The 19,920-nt window shown below is 32.3% G+C and overlaps 1 protein-coding gene and 1 long non-coding RNA gene across 2 annotated transcripts in view; one reads left to right on the forward strand and one right to left on the reverse strand.

Moving 5' to 3' along the window:
* Positions 1 to 468: 468 nt before the first annotated feature.
* Positions 469 to 19,920, reverse strand: part of LOC114335939 (asparagine synthetase [glutamine-hydrolyzing]) — an 80,057-nt gene continuing 60,605 nt past the window's right edge. Inside the window, exons 7-9 of the mRNA XM_028286233.2 lie at positions 13,673 to 14,058; positions 7,324 to 7,497; positions 469 to 957 (exon numbers count right to left, since the gene is read on the reverse strand). Of these exons, the coding sequence (XP_028142034.2) occupies positions 660 to 957; positions 7,324 to 7,497; positions 13,673 to 14,058 (858 nt within the window). The 3' untranslated portion in view covers positions 469 to 659. The remainder of the gene's footprint in view (positions 958 to 7,323; positions 7,498 to 13,672; positions 14,059 to 19,920) is intronic.
* On the forward strand, positions 16,560 to 19,881 carry LOC126884922 (uncharacterized). The gene is made up of 3 exons (XR_007698197.1): positions 16,560 to 17,061; positions 17,120 to 17,314; positions 19,700 to 19,881. It is a non-coding gene; the product is annotated as an uncharacterized LOC126884922 (long non-coding RNA).

The raw sequence follows: 19,920 nt of genomic DNA on the forward strand, positions 1-19,920 counted from the left end.
TATCCAATGCCTAGATTTTGTGTCATTTTGGAACTACTAATGAAATAAAAAATTTTAGTAGTTCCAAAATGACACAAAATCTAGGCATGCATCGGATAAAAAAAGTTTATTTGAAGAAAGTGTATTTTTTTGTTCTTCTTAATGGTGGTACAGGCTCGTTTTTTTAATATTGTATTGAATTACAGAGTAATTTTCACATATTAATATATTTTTCAAATTTTGCTCTGTATCGCCGTTCTTTATTCTATTACGAATACGTGTGCCAAGTATCTCGAAAAAATATTCAAAATTACAGCCGCAATCTTGGAACGCGTTTTTGCTACCTGTTGATCGCTACTGTTTCCTCTCAATTCCTAAATCTTAGACCCATGAATTCCCCCGCAAAGCTGGAGTGAGCTGTAGTTAGTAGGGGAACTAAAAATTTGTCAATGTAAGGTCAGGAAATAAAGGAACTATAAATAGCAAGTATAAAGTCAACAATGAAGAGATCGTTTATTTTGTTACATTTTTAGCTTTCAATTATATTGAAAGTTATTGTTTTTAATCTGTTTTTAAAAATACAGATTTTAAAAATTTGATTTTTCAGATCATTTTGTTTAATAAATTAATTAAAAAATGCATATTTTTGCATTGTCCTGTTATTTAAGTACACCTAGATATTAGTGACCGTTGATTTCTGGTTTTTCGTCGGCCGCGTAATGTTTAATAAACCTAGCTGAAGGATCTGTGACTCCCTCGCACCATCTCGGCATCCAATAGTAAGGCAAAAAGTTTTGGGCTAGTTTGGGGTAGCTCTTTTCGAAGACTTCCCTATAATAGTACGCCTCTTTTGTAGTCGGGGTGCAGTGTGGGTACTTATGTTTGGCTTTTTCTAAATCAAACGGCTCTGGCATTCTTTTGTCGATTATTTCTTGAATTATCACGAACAAGGATTTTGTGTTTGAGGCTACTCCATCACTGAAAGAAATTTTAAAATTAAAACTAGAACATATTTTATAATAATATTAAATTAAGCCTATGCGTTGGTTCTTTGCATGTGTATGATGATATTCACAAATTAAATTATTTTTAAGATTAGATCTCTTTCCTATAACAGAACATGAAGCCACAAAATTAAGTACAGTATCCCTATACAATAGACTACGTAATACAAAGAAAGCAAACGAAGGAACATTAACAGATTCATGTGAAAACTTTTTTCTTTACAATTAATTTTCGCTAACTATGTTAAAGGGTCTAGCTGGGTAAGATGATGAAAACTGCCCCCAACTCGATTCGAATTCCATATAGGTCATCGTTTAGCATATACATATAGTGAAACTCACTTTCTCAAATTTTTAGCCCCCTAGGTGGTCATGTGACCCACCTAGAGCCTAATTAGGGTTTTTATGTTTTTATTTTTTATCTCAGCCGCATGGAGAACTAGCGAAAAACTTTAAATAAAAAAGTTGTAAGCTTTAAAAAGTTCTGTCCGAAATTTTTTTTTAAATTTTTGACGGGAAATTTAAATTTTAATTTTAATGTTTCCCTGAATTTTTTCAAATTTTTAAAATTGGTGAAACGCACCTTTAAAAATAAAAAACCGCATTTTTTCGCTTTTATTTTTCGTTTTTTATACAATTTTATACATGTTTTTCAAAAAAGTTAACACCGTCACTAGAATAGGTAAAAAACTGAAAAATAATTGGGGTTTGCTTAATAAAAATTTTTTGTAATGCCATTCATTTTCAAGATACAGGGCGTTGAAGAAAACAAAATTTTACACATTTTTTACCATTTTGCCGAAACTACTGGCAACATTGTAATAAAATTTGGCGAGTTTTAAGAGGTAGTTGTTGTGCATTTTTTGACATAGAATTAAGGATTTGATATTCATCATTGGCGCGCATATGGGTAATGGTCTGAACTTTTCAAAGAAAAAAAGATAGTGCGCCACTGACATATTTCAAATTAACAATAATTTTTGAATTCCTCGTTCAATTTGCGATAAAAAAAACTATATTCTCATTTTTTCATACGACGCGCCATTTTGCTGCAAAAAATAAAATATCTTAACGCTTCCAAAGTATTCGAATTAGTTTTTATAATGGATGTACGAGTTTATGTAGATGTAGAAGCTACTAGAAGTTCGAATACTTTGTAAAGGTTAAGATGTTTTATTTTTTGAATAAAAATGGCGCGTCCTATGAAAAAATAGTAAGATAGATTTTTTGTCACAAATTTAACGAGGAATTCAAAAACGATTGTTAATTTGAAATATGTCAGTGGCGTACTATCTTTGTTCTTTAAAAAGTTCAGACCATTACCCCTATGCGCGCCAATGATAAATATAAAATTCTTAATTGTATGTCAAAAAATGCACAACAACTACCTCTTAAAAGTCGCCAAATTGTATTACAATGTTGCCAGTAGTTTCGGCAAAATCGTAAAAAATGTGTAAAATTTTGTCTTCTTCAACGCCCTTGAAAATGGATGGCATTACAAAAAATTTTTATTAAGCAAACCCCAATTATTTTTCAGTTTTTTACCTATTCTAGTGACGGTGTTACCTTTTTTGAAAAACATGTATACAATTGTATCAAAAAACGAAAAAAAAAAACGAAAAAATGCGGATTTTTATTTTTAAAGGTGCGTTTCACCAATTTTAAAAATTTGAAAAAATTCAGTGTGAAACATTATGCAAAAATACACGTTATATATTTTTCTGTCTTATTTATTTTTTTATACTAATTTAAAAATTTAAAATATTCTAAAATTTAAATTTCCCGCCAAAAATAAAAAAAAATTCGGATAGAACTTTTTAAAGCTTACAACTTTTTCATTTAAAGTTTTTCGCTAGTTCTCGATGCGGCTGAGATAAAAATAAAAACATAAAAACCCTAATTAGGCTCTAGGTGGGTCACATGACCACCTAGAGGGCTAAAAATTTGAGAAAGTGAGTTTCACTATATGTATATGCTAAACGATGACCTATATGGAATTCGAATCGAGTTGGGGGCAGTTTTCATCATCTTACCCGACTAAGCCCTTTATTTCCATGTCTCAAAATGATTGTTTTCAAAAATATTTATTACTAAGACTAACTCTTATTCAACAAAGAAGCAATTGGGAAAATAAGAAAAGACTCAATATACGTAAGATACGTGAGATACATGACTCAATAGACATGTAAGATACGAGCAAAAATTAAGCAAAGTTAAGCGAGCAAAAGAGGCCTGGATGGCAAAAAGATGTCGTGAAAGTGAATTGAAGTTAATTTAATCAGACGTGGGGTGAGACAGGGATGCATGTTGTCGCCAATCCTTTTTAATGCCTACTCGGAAGAGATCTTTAAAAAGCTCTTGAGAGTGAAACAGCTGGAATAAAGGTAAATGGAGTTCCAATTAAAAACATTAGATATGCGGGTGACCCTGTCATCTTAGGCCGGTGACGAGAATAGCGGAGTTTGGACAAGACTACGATCTAACAATGAATGTCAAGAAGACAAAGTTTATGAGCAGGGTTGGCAGGTTAAACCAACTGGTTTTTTAAGAAAAAAAAAACAGGTTTTTTTTATTGCGCCTCCTAACTGGTGTTTTTTTTTTGTTTTTAATACAGCTGCCGCAAACGAAGAAAATTAAGATAAATAAATTTTATTTGTTTACTTTTGAACTTAGTTATTTTGAATATTATTACGTTTGAAGATGTTTTTTTTTAAATGTATAAACATTCTCAATTTCTTTGCAAAACGAAAATGCAGCAACTGCATAACACTCTGGTTAAAGCGGAGAGTGCAGGAAGAGTCCATACCGGTTTCGGAGATCTTTTTCCCCTCATCAGTAAACCCATATCCTCTTCTCTCCGCTTTAACCATTTACCATAGCTTAGGGCCTTCCCGAATTGCAAAGAAAGAAATGTCACGGATGAACTAGGGCCATCTACCGGAAAACAAACTAAGTTATCAATCGAAGCAGCGCAGAAAACGACAATAAATATCGCCTCCGTACCACCAGATTGACAACAGGTGGAATACTTTCTTTGGTTACACCTCCTGAGACTTTTACAATTTATAAGTCATACAGGTGCCGAGAAAATTAAGATGAGAGAATTTTAAATAATTCACAACTCATCTACTCAGCATGGTAAAGCTCCAACAAGAAAGATTCCTTAATACTCAAAAGAGTAAATGAATTAAAAATGTATAAACATTCTCAATTTCTTTGCAAAACGAAAATGCAGCAGCTGCATAATACTCTGGTTAAAGTATGTTTTTTTTGTTATATTAATTTTTTGTTTTTGTAAATAAAAATAAAGTTATCTTAATCTTTTTTTCATTGTTTATTACTATTATTTTATAAAATATTTTATTCATTTTTAAAGTATTTAGACTTATTATACTTTGTATCAAATAAACCTGGTTTAAACCAAAACACCTGGTTTTTTTGGTTTTTGAAAAAACCTTGGTTTTTACCAACCCTGTTTATGGGAACATCGAAAAATCAAAAAAAAATAACGAGAATCTCTTCATAAACGAAAAATCTACGAGGAAAATAAAATTCCTGTAGCTGGCTGTATACCATAAATCACAAAAATACTGGATCCTTTGTAAAAGATATATTTAAAAAATCCACAAGGAAAAGAAAAAGTTTTCCTGTAGTTGGCTGTATACCATCAATCACAAAATTGGAAAGAAATCCTTTGTAAAAGGTATAAAATTTTTTATTAAAAATCCCTTAAAAGGGCTACATCACAACAAAACGTTTTCGATTTTTATAAAAAATCATCATCAGTGTTCGATAAACTGGATGCTAGCTGAGCCACAAAAGAAAAATATCTGGGTAAAAACCCTTTACATAAAATATAGATGCCTTAAAAGTGCATACTTCAAGAAAAAGGCCTGTGACGGTCACATGGCAAACAGGATAATGCCCTAAGGTAAGGTATACAGGTTTCCCAACACGTGGGATCCAAATTGAGTTGCCATTAAGTCATTGAAATGTGATCAACTCAATTTGGATCCCACGTGTTGGGAAACCTGTATACCTTACCTTAGGGCATTATCCTGTTTGCCATGTGACCATCACAGGCCTTTTTCTTGAAGTATACACTTTTAAGGCATCTATATTTTATGTAAAGGGTTTTTACCCAGATATTTTTCTTTTGTGGCTCAGCTAGCATCCAGTTTATCGAACACTGATGATGATTTTTTATAAAAATCGAAAACGTTTTGTTGTGATGTAGCCCTTTTAAGGGATTTTTAATAAAAAATTTTATACCTTTTACAAAGGATTTATTTCCAATATATTTAAAAGACCCCAATGAGGGTTACATCACATTAACAAAACCTTTTCGGATTAACAAATAATCCATCATCAGTGTTAAAAGCCAATAGCATGCATGCGTGAGTCACGAAAAAGTTATGGGTAAAAACCCTTTAAATGTTACAAGGTCTTAAATGGTACTACATATTGTTAATAGTAATAATGAATGTTGCAAATATTCCTGGATATTACCCAGGGCAACACAGGACTCTAACCCACGCGGATGTAATGTGAAAGGAATGAACCTAACATATTGAGAGTTGAATGTCAACATTTAAAGGGTTTTTACCCAAAACTTTTTGGTGGCTGACGTATGCATGCTATTGGCTTTTAACACTGATGATTAATTATTTGTTAATTCGAAAACGTTTTGTTAATGTGATGTAACCCTTATTGGCTTTCACCTTTCTCTTTGTGAAGACATAGAAATCGACTCAATCACCCACATGCTTCGTGGAATAGTCATATAATGCCTTAGGTATCTATAAATTTCACATATCGCCAGGATTTAGTATACTAACATGTCAATGTAAGACTTTTAGTCGACATTTTAAGGGTTTTAACCCATGTATTTTTGGTGGCTTAGCATGTAGAGCATGCAAAGAACACTGATGATGCTCTCTTTAGAGCGAAAACGTTGTTTTTTAATGTAGCCCTTTACTGGGGTTTTAAAATAAATATACCTATTACACAGAAGATTTTTTTCTTCAATTTTTGTAATTAATTGTATACAGCCAGCTACAGGAAATGTTTTCCTTATGGATCTTATTGGGGTCTTTTAAATATACCTTTTACAAAGGATCCAGTATTTTTTTCTTCATAAACGGATCCAATGTCCAACGAGCCGACCAATATGCATATCTTGGAACAATGATCAACTCCATAGGTGATTACTTTCAGGAAATCAAAATCAGAATAGAAAAGGCTAGAGCAAATTTTAACAAATTGAGAAAGTAATCTGCATAAGAGATTTGAAGTTGGAGTTAAGAGTTAGATTGGCTAGGTGCTACGTTTTCTCTACTTTGTTTTATGGAATGGAAGCTTGAACCTTGAATGCGACATCAATTATTTGCGGAAAGGTCGGTGCGTAAGATGGGTGTTCAGAAGAATTCTGAGAATATCGTGGACAGAACACATCAGAAAAAAAGAATGTGTGTGTGTACTTTGTACGCACGTAGGAAGTTATACTTCTATTATATAATTTCAACGAAATAAATATACTTAACAGTTTATTTGTATTTTATTTAAATATTAAACTAACTTTCTTATCTACCACTTTTAAATTTTTTTTATTAAAACAATACCAAAAAAAAAATATGAATCGTCCGGGATTTGAACCCGAGACCTCTCGATGTCTGGTCCAATGCTCTACCAACCAAGCTATCAAGCCCCGTCTACGTGACGTCTCGGATATAATTACACATCACGGTGACAAATAGATCAAGTGAAGTATAAAAATGTTATAGGTAATAGAAATTTTATTATCTTACTCCCGAGGAAGACAAATCCAGACACAAAAATTATAATAAATAATACATTTACTAAAAACACTAATATATTCTTTTAATGACTTATTTGCGCTGACAGCGCTGATACATACATATCTTGAAAGATTAGCAACGAACTACATACTGTCTGTGTGCGCATGCGCCCATAATTATAAAATTTCACTTTTAATCGTAAAGAAGTATAACTTCAACAAAGAGGTTCTGAGAAAGAAGAATAAAGAAATGGAAATCTTAAATCCCATCAAAACAAGAAAATTAGAATATCTTGGACATATTATACGTGGAGAGAGATACAACTACAGCTCCAATTCATTATGCAGGGAAAAATTCGAGTAAAAAGAAGCATAGGGAGACGCAGAATATCATGGCTGCGCAACCTGAGAGAATGGTACGGATCTAAATTCCAAATAGCTATGATGATTGCCGACCTCAGCCGCGGAGATCGCACTTAAAGAGGTAACTATTTAAATTGAAGATGCGTATTAAAATTAAGACCAAAGTACTTTAATGCTTACCTGAAAGCTTCTTTGTGCCTCCAGAGAATTTCATGTGGCAAGAGATCGGTACCATCAAAAGCAGATCGTAATAAATACTTTTCTACATTATTTTTGGGTTGTTTAAGTGTTTTTTCCAAGTTCAGGTAATAGTCAGTGAACTGCAGGTCCAAAAATGGTACTCTTAGTTCCAAACTGAAATAAATAACAAAAAATGTATATCGACAAAATCAGAATAATTGGCGCTAATTTCAAAAAGATATAGGGCATTCCAACATGCTATCAAAATTAAATCAATATGGCAGCCGGGAGATAAACATAGATGTTATTCTATCAGTTCTTATGCGTTTTAGATCATTTTAGTTGCGTTTATTTATAATTTTGTTTTGTACAACGATTAATTTAACATTTTCACTAGAAGAATTAATTTAAAAACATAATATGCCTCATGTCTGTTGTGTTTTGAAGTGGAATACGAGGTATTCATGATAAAGTTTAGTTTTATCGGTTACCATCAGTGCTACATTTTAAGCATAAAATAACTAAATAAGTTATCATCTGAGAGACAAAAACATAAAACAACTAAATAAGTTATTATCTGAGAGACAAAAACAATAGTTAAATGCTATAAAACGCCATATAAAAATGCTAAATAACTAACTATGTCCATGTTACTTACGCTTGGAAAACTGTCTAAACCGTAGGTTAACTCAGACCCCTTGAGGGAAAGTGGACCTATATTATGTATTTTGTCAATCTTTTGCTTGTACCTTCTACCAACATTTGAATCGATTATTGTTGAAAGGGGGTAAGCCCCATTTTCTACTTTTTGGAGTTACAGTAAAAAACCCTTCTCTCTTTGTTTACCCGCGTAATTTGGTGTTGAAAGGAAGCAAGCACTTATGGTGGTTGGGGTAGTTACCCTCGATGATGGGGTTGATTAAGTTGAACACTCTTTACCAGACATATATTTATTTGCCAACACTAGATATGCCAGTAACGAGTTGGTGGACAAAGTCTATATTCTAACTACATTGACGTCTAAATAATGAATGATGAATAATGAATGATCTCTGCTTTACTTTCTCCGTACCTATAAATAAATCGTAATTGTTTTATTATGATTTCATACCTGCATGTGACCATGAAATACTAATAGTACAAAATTGCTGACTCCGTTGTTTTTCAAAACGAGTGATCTACATTGCCGAAGCAATGTCACCTACTTTACGAAATCAAAACAATGCATGTAAATAATATTTGTTTGAGACTTTTAAGAATTAAATCGATATGGATTACTCTTATTTTTTGAATGCTAACATAAATTCTTTACACACATATGCACTGCATGGATATACTTTATACTGCGAAACTGCATGACGTGCTTATAAAAAGAAAGAAGGGTTTTTACGATAAATCGAAAAGTTGAAAATGGTGCTTCCCCCTTTCAACAATAACAATGTCTACCAACAACTTTATATGCACTCATATTTATTTATTCACTGCTTAAAAATAAATAAAGTTGTTCAAGTACTTCTACAACTAAAAACTACACAAAATCTACAACAAAATGTTTGTAAAATACAACTAAAAACTGTTAACGGTAAAAAACTTAAGAAACATGCGGTACAAATAATATAAACAAGCACAATATTTGACGGTTTGCCTCCCAGCGTTTTCATACACGTCAAAGTCTTGGAAGGCCCTATGACGTCAGATGATTAGCATAATTATTGCAATACCATTGATTATAAATATTCCACTAGATAGCTCACCTCTTGGTAACCGAAAGACGTATCAACAACTAGATGGCGCTACTCGAAAACCGTATCGAGATTTCTCATTCTCTCTCTGACTTGCGAGGAGGTAGGAGTAGTGTCAGGGCCGAACTTACCCTATAGGTTTATTAACTGTGACAAGTGTTGTGACAAGTTATAGCAAAATTTAAAAAAAAAGGACTCACATTTTAGATAAAATGGCCTCTGTAACGCATAAGTGTGTTTACGCGGGATGTTTTGAAAGAAACGATGGAACAAATAATAATATATCTTTCTTTACATTTTCCCTGAAAGACATAGAGCGCACAAAAATTTGGCAAAAAAACTGCGGAAATATTGATATTATATTGATGGATATCAGTGACCTGAAACAGAGGGTAATTTGCCAGCATCATTATGCAGTGGAACATATTTACCAAAGTGGCCAAAGAAAGTTATTAAGGAAAAATGCTGTTCCTCTAAAATTTGCACAGTTAGCAACTGATTTAGGTGAGTACTCAACTTTGGAAATATTTGTATGTTTGTCTAATGCGCTTTGTCATTTTTGTCAATGAGAATAATACTATTAAAATATATTTTATATAAAATCAGTTGATATTGAGTGATTTATATATTTTTTATACAATTAAATCAAAAGAGATTTTTTTTAAATATGAATGCGTTGTTAGTATCACTCCAGAAATAACGGAGATGCTTGTTTTGCTTTAATTAAAATTACACATACATTTCAATGATTACCTATTTTAGGTGATACCCCACCAGTATTATGCTCTACATACGTTTATTGTGGTACGAAACGTAAAAGATCTACAAGTGGCGATTGTATGGTTAGGTCAACTCCATCGCCTAAGAGATCAAGTAGTAGTCTCAGTGATATTTCCAGTTTTGATATTAATTTGCCCACAAAACTTGAAACTGAATTGACGGAGAAGGTAAAAAAATTGGAGTATCAAGTAAATGCTTTAAAAAAGAAGTGCCGTCAGAAGAACAGTCAGCATTGTAGAAGAACAACAAAAAATAGAAAATCGGCAACCAAATTCATGATACAGGTACTGTTAGAAAATAAAAGCATATACGTGCACACTTTTGTTAATATGCAGTTTTCACACAAAACTCGTTCACAATGGAGTCACAATGAAAAGGATTTAGCTCTGGCCATTTATTATAAGTCTCCTAGTTGTTAAAATTTTTTAATTAGATCTCTTAACTTTATATTACCTTCAGTAAAAACAATTCAAACTTGGTTGCGTGTCATAAAATTAAGAACTGGTTTAAACATTTCCTTAATTGACAAGTTGAAGAAAAAAGCAGACAATGGATGAGTGGGAAAAATTTTGTGTGTTAATGTTTGATGAAATTTCTTTGAAAAAACAATTGGCGTACAATAAATTAGATGACATTATAGAAGGGTTTCAAGATTTAGGTGCTTTAGGAAGAACAAACAAACTTGCCAACACAGGTCTGGTTTTCATGATGCGCGGCTTGCTACATAAGGCTACGCGGCTTGCTACAGGTGGTCCAATACATAGCGACAACTTAAAAAACATTGTAGTTGAAGTTGTTTCAAAATTACAAAATATTGGGTATATACCAAAAGTGTTGTGTGATCAAGCATCTAATAATAGAGCTTTATTTAAGCTGTTAGGCGCATATAAGGATCAGCCTGCAATAGAAATAGGAAATCAGAGGATTTTCACTACGTTCGATACACCCCACTATTCGATTAAAAAGTCTAAGAAATAATTTTCTTAACAAAAAGTTGACGTTTTTTGCCGATTCTAAACAAATATCGTGGCAAGATATTGAATACACATACAACATCGATAGAACCAGTGTGAGAGCACGATGCATGGTGAAAATAACAAACGTTCATATAAACCCTAATAATTTTCAAAAAATGCGTGTAAAATTAGCAACACAAATTTTTTCCAACTCAACTGCCTCAGCAATATCAACAGCAATATCTGTAGGGCAGTTACACACCAAAACGGCTTCTCTTACTGCCGAGTTTTTGAAAATTATAAATAATATTTTTGATGGTCTTAACAGCAAATATTGTAGTGATAGTAATCCAAACAGAAAGCCAATGTCAACTTTAAGCAAGTCAACTGAAAACTTAAAAGCAGGTTTAGAATATTTGAAAAAAATTAAAGTTTTTGAAAATCAGAAAGAGAGAAATAATATCCACTATCTACACGGCTTTCAGTGGACCATTTTGTCAGTTTTATGTTTGTGGGAGGAACTTCAAAAATAATATAATGTGTCATATCTTTTAACATCTTTTCTGAACCAAAATCCTCTAGAAAATTTTTTCTCTATTGTGCGCAATAGAGTTAGTCTAGTGCGTTCATAAAAAAACATGTGTTTTTACTTAATAACAGGGGGTAGCTGGTTTGTCTTTAGTTTCATGCGTGGAAGAGAATGATGCTAGATCAAAAGTATGTGTTTTATCTCGTCATGTATTAATGACGCACGGGTAAATAATCGTGGACTCAACTGAATGTTAAACTACACTATCAGCTTTAGTTTATATACAGGGTGTCCCGGAAAATAGTGCGTTCCTTAAAGGTATAAGTAGAAGGCACCATGTAGAACAAAAAACTCTTATAACATTTTTTTCTAAATGCAACCGTTTGACCAAAAAATTAAAATGTATTCTGGTATGTAAATTTAAATCTGACAACTATGTGCGGTACGCAAATTTAAGCATAGACAGTTCCATGTAAACAGATAGTTTTAGAGAATCCTGTTTAGTGTCAATGCCGAAAATGTTTTCGAATAGTGAGTGTATTACCTATTATGTTATTACCTATGAATGGTGTTTGTGAAAGGTTACTTGAAACATCTATTCGGTATAATAATTATTTTCAAGTAAGTACAACTTAGTTATTTCAGTTCACAAGTAAACAAATTACTGAGACATTATCTGGCGTATTTAAGTTCCACTGTAAACTATTAAAACTATGTAATTCAGTTAAAGCCCTCAGCAATACTCAGCATTCAACCCATTTAAACCTTACTAAATACATAATACTAGTTCAGTTAAAATATGTGTTTTTATGTTAAAAGATGTGGTAATTCGTTTAAAATTATGCAATAGGTATCTCAATACATTTCAAAAGAAAATAATTTTAGTAAACAAATCGTAAATACATAAGTATTACCTACTATTAGGTTGGATTATTTTAAATACTGTTAATCACAATCACAAACGAGTTTTTATTATCTGTTATTATTCCGTAGTGCGTACGATGTTGCCAGTTTATTAAAATTTCCAAACATTAAAATACAGGTATATGGAAAACAATGTTAACTTTTTTTTGGAAACGGTTAATTTTAGAAAAAAATGGTATAGGACTTTTTTGTTCCAAATTGTGTATTCTCTCCATACCTTAAAGGAACGCACTATTTTCCGGGACACCCTGTATACAGTAGATATTAAGAAGTAAGTATTTTATAATATCAGGAAAACAATAGCAGTATGTCTTAAAACCTTGGAATCATATGGAAACTTTTTTATTCAGTTTAGGGAAAAATGTATTATTGATAAAAACTTGCATGTCCTAAAACTCAAAATGAAAGAATCAGATGTCAAATATTATGAGTCGTATACCAAGTTTGTTAAAAAATATTAATTCTTCTCAAGAGTAATATACCTTCATTTTTAAAGCACTTTCATATAAATATGAACGTGGCTTTTAATTGTTCTGGACTTTTAATAATAAAATGTTTCGATATTGTCAATAATGAAAGTACTTCTTGAGAACAAGAAATAATAAATATCTTTTTTTCCTAAAATTTTAATTTTACTATCTTAGTTTGAAAAGAATTAACATTCAAATATACTTATTTACTTTGTTTTGAAATATGATCTATTAGTGATGTTTTAAACTTTCTAATCCTGTCCGTTTATCAGCTTTTACCTATTGTTCCTAGGCAGATGGCCCTCAACTATTTATATGTTGGAAATTCCCTGTCATTTTATCAAGATATATGTATACCAAATTCCATGCCAATCCAATGGATTCTTTAAAATTCGGAGGTTTTGCAATATTTTACCTGGGGTGCATGGGTTAGATCTGGAAAGAAATTCTGTATATTTTCTGTTTATTTCGCATTAGCTCTGAAAATATCATTCTTTTACAAATTGCAAAAAATAATTTACATGTGAATTATCACTGCTAATTTTATTATGTATTTTCTATTTTGTTGTTTTTTTTTTTGTAGTGTATTAATAATTACATAATTTTTAAGAAACCTCTTCGCTATTTTTATTAATGAATTTTTAGCGTTTTATCTGAAGTAAAATCAAAATTCCAAAATAGAGATTACAATCGCGTTAAAATTATTTGTTAAAATGCTGAATACTACCCTTATATCGTTGTCTATTACGCCAGCCAAGCAACTCAAATTTATTTTTCAATCTTGGCAAAAATTTCAATAAATGTCGCCACCGTCCAGCCAGTTAGTACTTAGACTTGAGGGGCAAAGAGGTGTAAGTGGGCGGAGTTTAACACTGAATTCGGTTTTACCTAAAGGTGAGGTATCTATGTAGTTATTAATTAATGGCAATACTCAAGATTTCTAGTTACCTTTGCGAAGCTGTTGTCCTGTCAGCTCTCAAGCCATCAAACAAATAAATTTCTCTTAATAGCCGTAAACTGTCTTCGTGCGCTGCTTGCGGTGAAGGAGCATCTCTGAAATAAATATACCCTTGTGCGATCTCATCCGCTCCTTCTCCGCTCAACAAAACGGTCGTTTCTGTGTTTTCTTGGATATACTTTGAGATCAGATACATTGGAATGGACGCTCGAATTGTGGTAATGTCTGGTGTTTCTAATGTGTATATGACGTCATCTAAGACCTTGGCTACATCCTCTTCTGTAAAGGATACTTCATGGTGATCTGTGCCGACGTGTTTAGCAACAACGCGGGCGGCTCTGAGATCCGGACTGTCGCCCATTCCAATTGAGAATGACTATAACAAATTTTACAAATATTTTATTCAAAGTTCACAAGGCAATAGAGATTTAAATGTCTCAGAAGGAAAAAGATATATTATGTAGAAATATTGCTTTTAGATCAATGGAAGATTAGCATCATATGCCGACAATATTGTATTGTTTTATACAATGCAATACATTTACAATTTAGAACACCTCATAAAAATAAAGCTCAAAGTAGTATTATTATCACTGGAATATATGAATAAACATTGAATACAATGAAAATGCTGTATTAGATGTCGTAAATAAATGTACCCTTCTTCTTCTTCTATATGTGCCGTTTCCCAATCGGAGGTTGGATATCATCATCACTATCTTTACTCTATCTACCGTAGCTCTGAAGAGTTCGATTGAATTGCATCCAGTCCCTCAAATTTTTCAACCGTGACACATCTCCTTCTTTATATAATCCTTCCTCCTCTTATCTTTCCCTGTATTATCAATCTTAGCATCTCATATCGCTGTGTAACGTGGTACGTTAACCCTTAGCATTGAACAGAACTTCTACAAAATAAAATATATTTTTTTTATGGCATAGACTTGGGTGTCAGTTAGCCAGTCACAACTTTTTTGTTTTCTGTTCATACATAAAGAAGGCAATGAGGTCCTTAGAGTTCCATAGAAAATAAAATATAACATAGTTTATATTAGAATACACATGATCGGCATTGACCGCTAGTGAACTATGTATGTTGTGATTTAGTATTGTATATATAAACCAACAAGAAGAAGCGACGACTCATTCAGATCAATCGATTAGTCACGCGATGAAGTAATAATACGCTAGTAGTGACATTGTTATTGTTTACACATAGACCGTTGTTATGTTTAAATCGAACTGTTGAAGTTCAAATATAATTATAGTGAGAATGATATTTTATTATACATCCAATTAATCCTGGACTAAGGGCGCTATAGCTCAGCCACCAGACGTGTTAGCAGCTCATGGCGATCCTGCCAGATTATGTGATCCCTCATTATGTGTCCCAGATATTGTAAATTTCTTATTTTTATTGTTTGCTATTTCGTATTCTTTGCCCATTGCTCGCTGTACTTTCGTGTTCGTTTTCTTCTGTGCCCATATCTGCCTTCAGAGCTCCTACTCTCAGTTCTAATCTAAGATCTTTATTGCAAATAATTTATACAATAATAATAGTCTGTCTCCCGTTTATTACCGCTGACGCGGCTTTGGGATTATAGCAGGGTAGTCTGCTATATCTAGGGCCTACGGTATACAAGGAAAGTAACAAAGCCAGTGCTACGCTTCAACCGCCTATTATTCCAAGGTACGCATTTTTATTCAGGCTAATGACATTTTAAAATGTCTGGTTGTTCTCGCCGGTGCTGGGATTCGAACCCCGGCCTACCTGCATGGAAGTCAGACATTCTACCGCCTGAGCTACTCCGGCCTTTAAATAATTTATATCCTGGCCCTTATTAATATTGTTTGATCATTATATTTCTAAATCCTGGTTGCCAAATATTTGTATTTATCAAACCTTTCTATCGGTACATCTCCCAAATGTATGTTTGTTTAATTGTTTTCTTTTTTATTGTCATTTAGTCTTTTTATATTCATTTTTAGTCCATATTTTTCAAAGAAACCGCTTGTCTGTATAGTAATAAAGACCGGGTCATTTAGCACTAAAAACACCCGAATAATTCGATTTTTAAATACAACACCTAGAGATTTTTAATAGTCCAAGTAATGAAGCTTAAAATAGGACAAAACCTCGCAATTTTTACAGATTGGATCGATTTGCTTGAAAATTTGAGAATAATTAGTGGATAATCCAAGGATCAAAAGCTATATGATGCCGAAAGGCGCTTTTACCATGGGGGTGGTTGCCACCCCATCTCGGGGGTGGATATTTTTTATTATATTTTGACCGCAAAAGTTGGTAAAAACATTCATTCTAAGCAAAAAACGTTCTATACATTTTTTGATAAAATTAATAGTTTTCGATTTATTCGCTATCGAAAGTGTTAGTTTTATTTCGAAAAAAATCAATGTTTTTAATAGGTTTTCTGCTAATAACTCCAAAAGTTTTCGTTTTATTAAAACAACTTTACTTAACAAAAATGTACCTTTTAAAAAAATAAACAAAACGGTTTTTTTTTTTAATTTTCTTTAAGACCAATAATAATCGACCTACACTTTATTATAGGTCTGGATCCCGCGTATGAAAAAAAAGTTGATTAATAGCAAGCTGAAAATCGATTTACACTTTATTATGTGTTAGTTCTTCTTCGTCAAATGCTAAATATTGTAGTTTCAAAGTCAAAAGACGGGAAAACTATGCATTTTTCGAGGATAACTTGTTCAAACTAATTTAAAGTTTTTAAAAATTTCAATCTCTAGAAATAAAAAAAGTCTCTAGATCAAAAATTAAGTGACATAATGAAAAGAACGTCAGTCCCTATTTTTTTCAGCAAAAAAGTGATCGAAAGTAACCTCCTAATCACCACAAGAATCTACCGGTCGAGCAAGTCTCGTAAATTTCACGATTGCGAGCCACGCTTCACGCAACCGTGTTTGCGTACTTGTGTTTCGAGTTGCGTGGTCGTGCGGGGTTACAAATTTAAATCCGTTCCAACATGCTGTCAAAATTAAATCAATATGTCAATATGGCTTGATATGGCTACTGGGTGTAAAAGATAAATCTTATTCTATCTGTTCTTAATGAGTTTTAGATAATTTTAGTTGTATTTCTTTGTAATTTTGTGTTGTACAAAGATTAATTTAACATTTTCTCTGGAAGTATTAATTTAGAAAGATAATATGCTTCATTGGTGTTGTGTTTTGAAGTGTGAAATGCAAAGTAATTGTGATAAAGTCAAGATAAAGTTCACTTTTAAACTGAACTAAATAAGGTATCTGAGAGACAACAATGGTTAAATGCAATACAATGTACAGGTTTTACTAGCGAAATGAAAATTTTACTGTCCTGTCTGCTGTAATCATTTTATATCTGGTAAGTTACAATTACAACAGTAAGGATTTTTGAAGATGTTAACATTTTAATCTTATAGGAAAACCAGCCGACTTAATCGATAATAACAATCTCCAGATTGGGTTCCTTCAATAAATATGGGCTATAAACACAATGAAATAAGTTCCCCAAAATCTAAAATGGAGTGGTATCAAAGGAGAATTAAAGAAAAACATATTCATATTGAAATTATTTATAAGGCACTGGACTGTCTTAAATTCTACAATAATACAAGGTGGGTAAATGATTTTAGACATTTTTCATTAAGAGTAGATTAAGATTAAGTAGATTTTCATTCAGTAGATTTAAGACTTGTTTACACAGGTAGAGTAATGATGCAAGTACTTTATAGAGTAGAGTAACTCTACCTGTAAAAATGCTCAGCACAGTAGAATAGCTGGTAGAGTGTATAGTTGGAGTTAAAGTAGAGTGACTAGCAACCTATGGCAAAGTAACTACTCTATGACCACCACTACTGCCAAAATGTCTACTCGGCTGCACACTCTACCCATGGAACACGCTCAATTATGGCAGAATAGAGTAGGTAGGAGAGTACATGGGGGCGCTGTCATTCTGGCTGGAATTGTGTTTTGTGTAAATAGTGAAAATGAAGTTCACCGAAGATGAAACTTTAAAACTTGTAGAGCTATAATACGGCGAATACCAGTGTTTATGGAATTTAGGTAGTGTATACTACAGAAATAAAAGTTTGCAGCAAGCTGCGGAGGATGAAATCGTCGAAAGAATGGCAAAGGGGGCTTTGGAGTAAACGAGCTTAAGCAAAAAATTAAGAATTTAAGGTGCACTTATAATCAAGAGTGTTTAAAAATATAAAAATCGGTTTCACTATACTAGCATCAGTACTATACTTGTACTCTCCTCATGTGAATGGTATCAAGCCATTTTTGGTAGAGTACTACCGCTACTCTACTCTCCTCAAAACTCTACCCATGTAAACAAGTCTTTAGAAACAGTGGAAAATGAGGTAGCTAGTAGAGTAGTAGTAGAGTAAAATATACTGGTTTAGCAAATTACAATGTTTTAAGGTAATACAGTAGCGATAAACAGGTAGCCAAAACGTGTTCCAAGATTGTCACTGTAATTTTGAATATTTTTTCGAGGCATTTGGCACACGTATTCGTAAAATAATAAAGAATGGCGGTACAGAGCCCAATTTGAAAAATATATTAATATGTGGAAATTACTCTGTAATTATACAATATTTAAAAAACGAGCCTGTACCGCCATTAAGAAGAACAAAAAAATACACTTTCTTCAAATAAACTTTTTTATCCGATGCCTAGATTTTGTGTAATTTTGGAACTACTAATGAAATAAAAAATTTTAGTACAGTGGAACCCCGATAAGTCGGCCCCCGATAACCCGGACCGATTTTCATCAGATAAACATTTTGATTTTCAATATTTTGTATTTTTCAATTTAATTGTGGCTTATTTCCAATCAAAATAGTTAATTATCAGACAAACCTTTCAAGAATAAAAATGTATGTACATAATATAATATTTGAGAGATAATGTGTATGTGTGTAATTTGAACTGTACGATATTAAAAATGACTCATAGCACACGCCACAGAGACAACAGCCACCTGTCTGTAGTATCTATTCCTTTTTATTTCAAACTGTCAGCATTGTTTAGGAAAGACTATTTAAAAAATTCTTTTATAAACAATGGTCTTTAGTATTGTGTGTCTTGTATTGTTCGCTTCCATTTGCTTACGTTTGGGTTTGGTGTTTTTTTAGTAATTTTAATGAGTAGGTACTGTGCATATTTATAAATATATTTCATGTTATTTCAATTCTAACGGAGTTTATCTGTAAGTATACAGTATTTTATTAATTTTTACCATATTCTCCGGCTATCTCGGATTTTCGATAACCCGGATCGGTCGCGGTCCCGATTAATCCGAGTTATCGAGGTTCCACTGTAGTTCCAAAATAACACAAAATCGGATAAAAAAGTTGTATTTGAAGAAAGTGTATTTTTTTGTTCTTCTTAATGGCGGTACAAGCTCGTTTTTTTTATATTGTATTTAATTACAGAGTAATTTCCACATAATAATATATTTTTCAAATTGGGCTCTGTACCGCCATTCTTTATTATATTACGAATATGTGTGCCAAATATCTTGAAAAATATTCAAAATTACAGCCGCAATCTTGGAACACATTTTCGCTACCTGTTGATCGATACTGTTTCCTCTTAAGATAGTTTTAATAGTTATTTATGATATAAGTATTAAAAGTACAATTTTAAGACGCGCATGTGAAAGTTAACTTGAAAAAATAATTTTATTAATGTTTTGACTTCCACATCAGATGTCATTGTCAAAATACAAAATATTTATTATTATTAGGTTTGTTCTAGCAAACAGTCAAACTAGTCAAAAACCATCAGCAAACAGTTGGTCAGTAAAAGAACATAATACAGTCACCAGTGCGATCCCCTCTACTCGCGCTGGTCCACTATTCGCTGATGGTTTCAAACTGATGCTAGAACAAACCTATTATTATTATGCATATCATTATCTGTAAATAATATTTCTTCTGATTGTTAATTGTAAAGGATAGAAAAATTACCATTTATTTCATTTTTTTTAGAATCAGCTAAGAGAAGTGGTCTACAAAAAACCAGGAAGGAAACGGAATATGTGGCTACGAAAGGCAAAAGAAAGGTTTACAAAGCAAATGTGACACATTTTTTTGAAATATTTAGGAATATCAGTAAATTGCATTAAAAAAATGTATGAAAAGATTTTGTTCAATAAAAATGTTTATATTTATCAAGGATGTATTATTTGGTATGGCCACATATCCTCAGT

Source organism: Diabrotica virgifera, chromosome 1 (genome assembly GCF_917563875.1).
Source record: "Diabrotica virgifera virgifera chromosome 1, PGI_DIABVI_V3a".
Classification (NCBI taxonomy): domain Eukaryota; kingdom Metazoa; phylum Arthropoda; class Insecta; order Coleoptera; family Chrysomelidae; genus Diabrotica; species Diabrotica virgifera.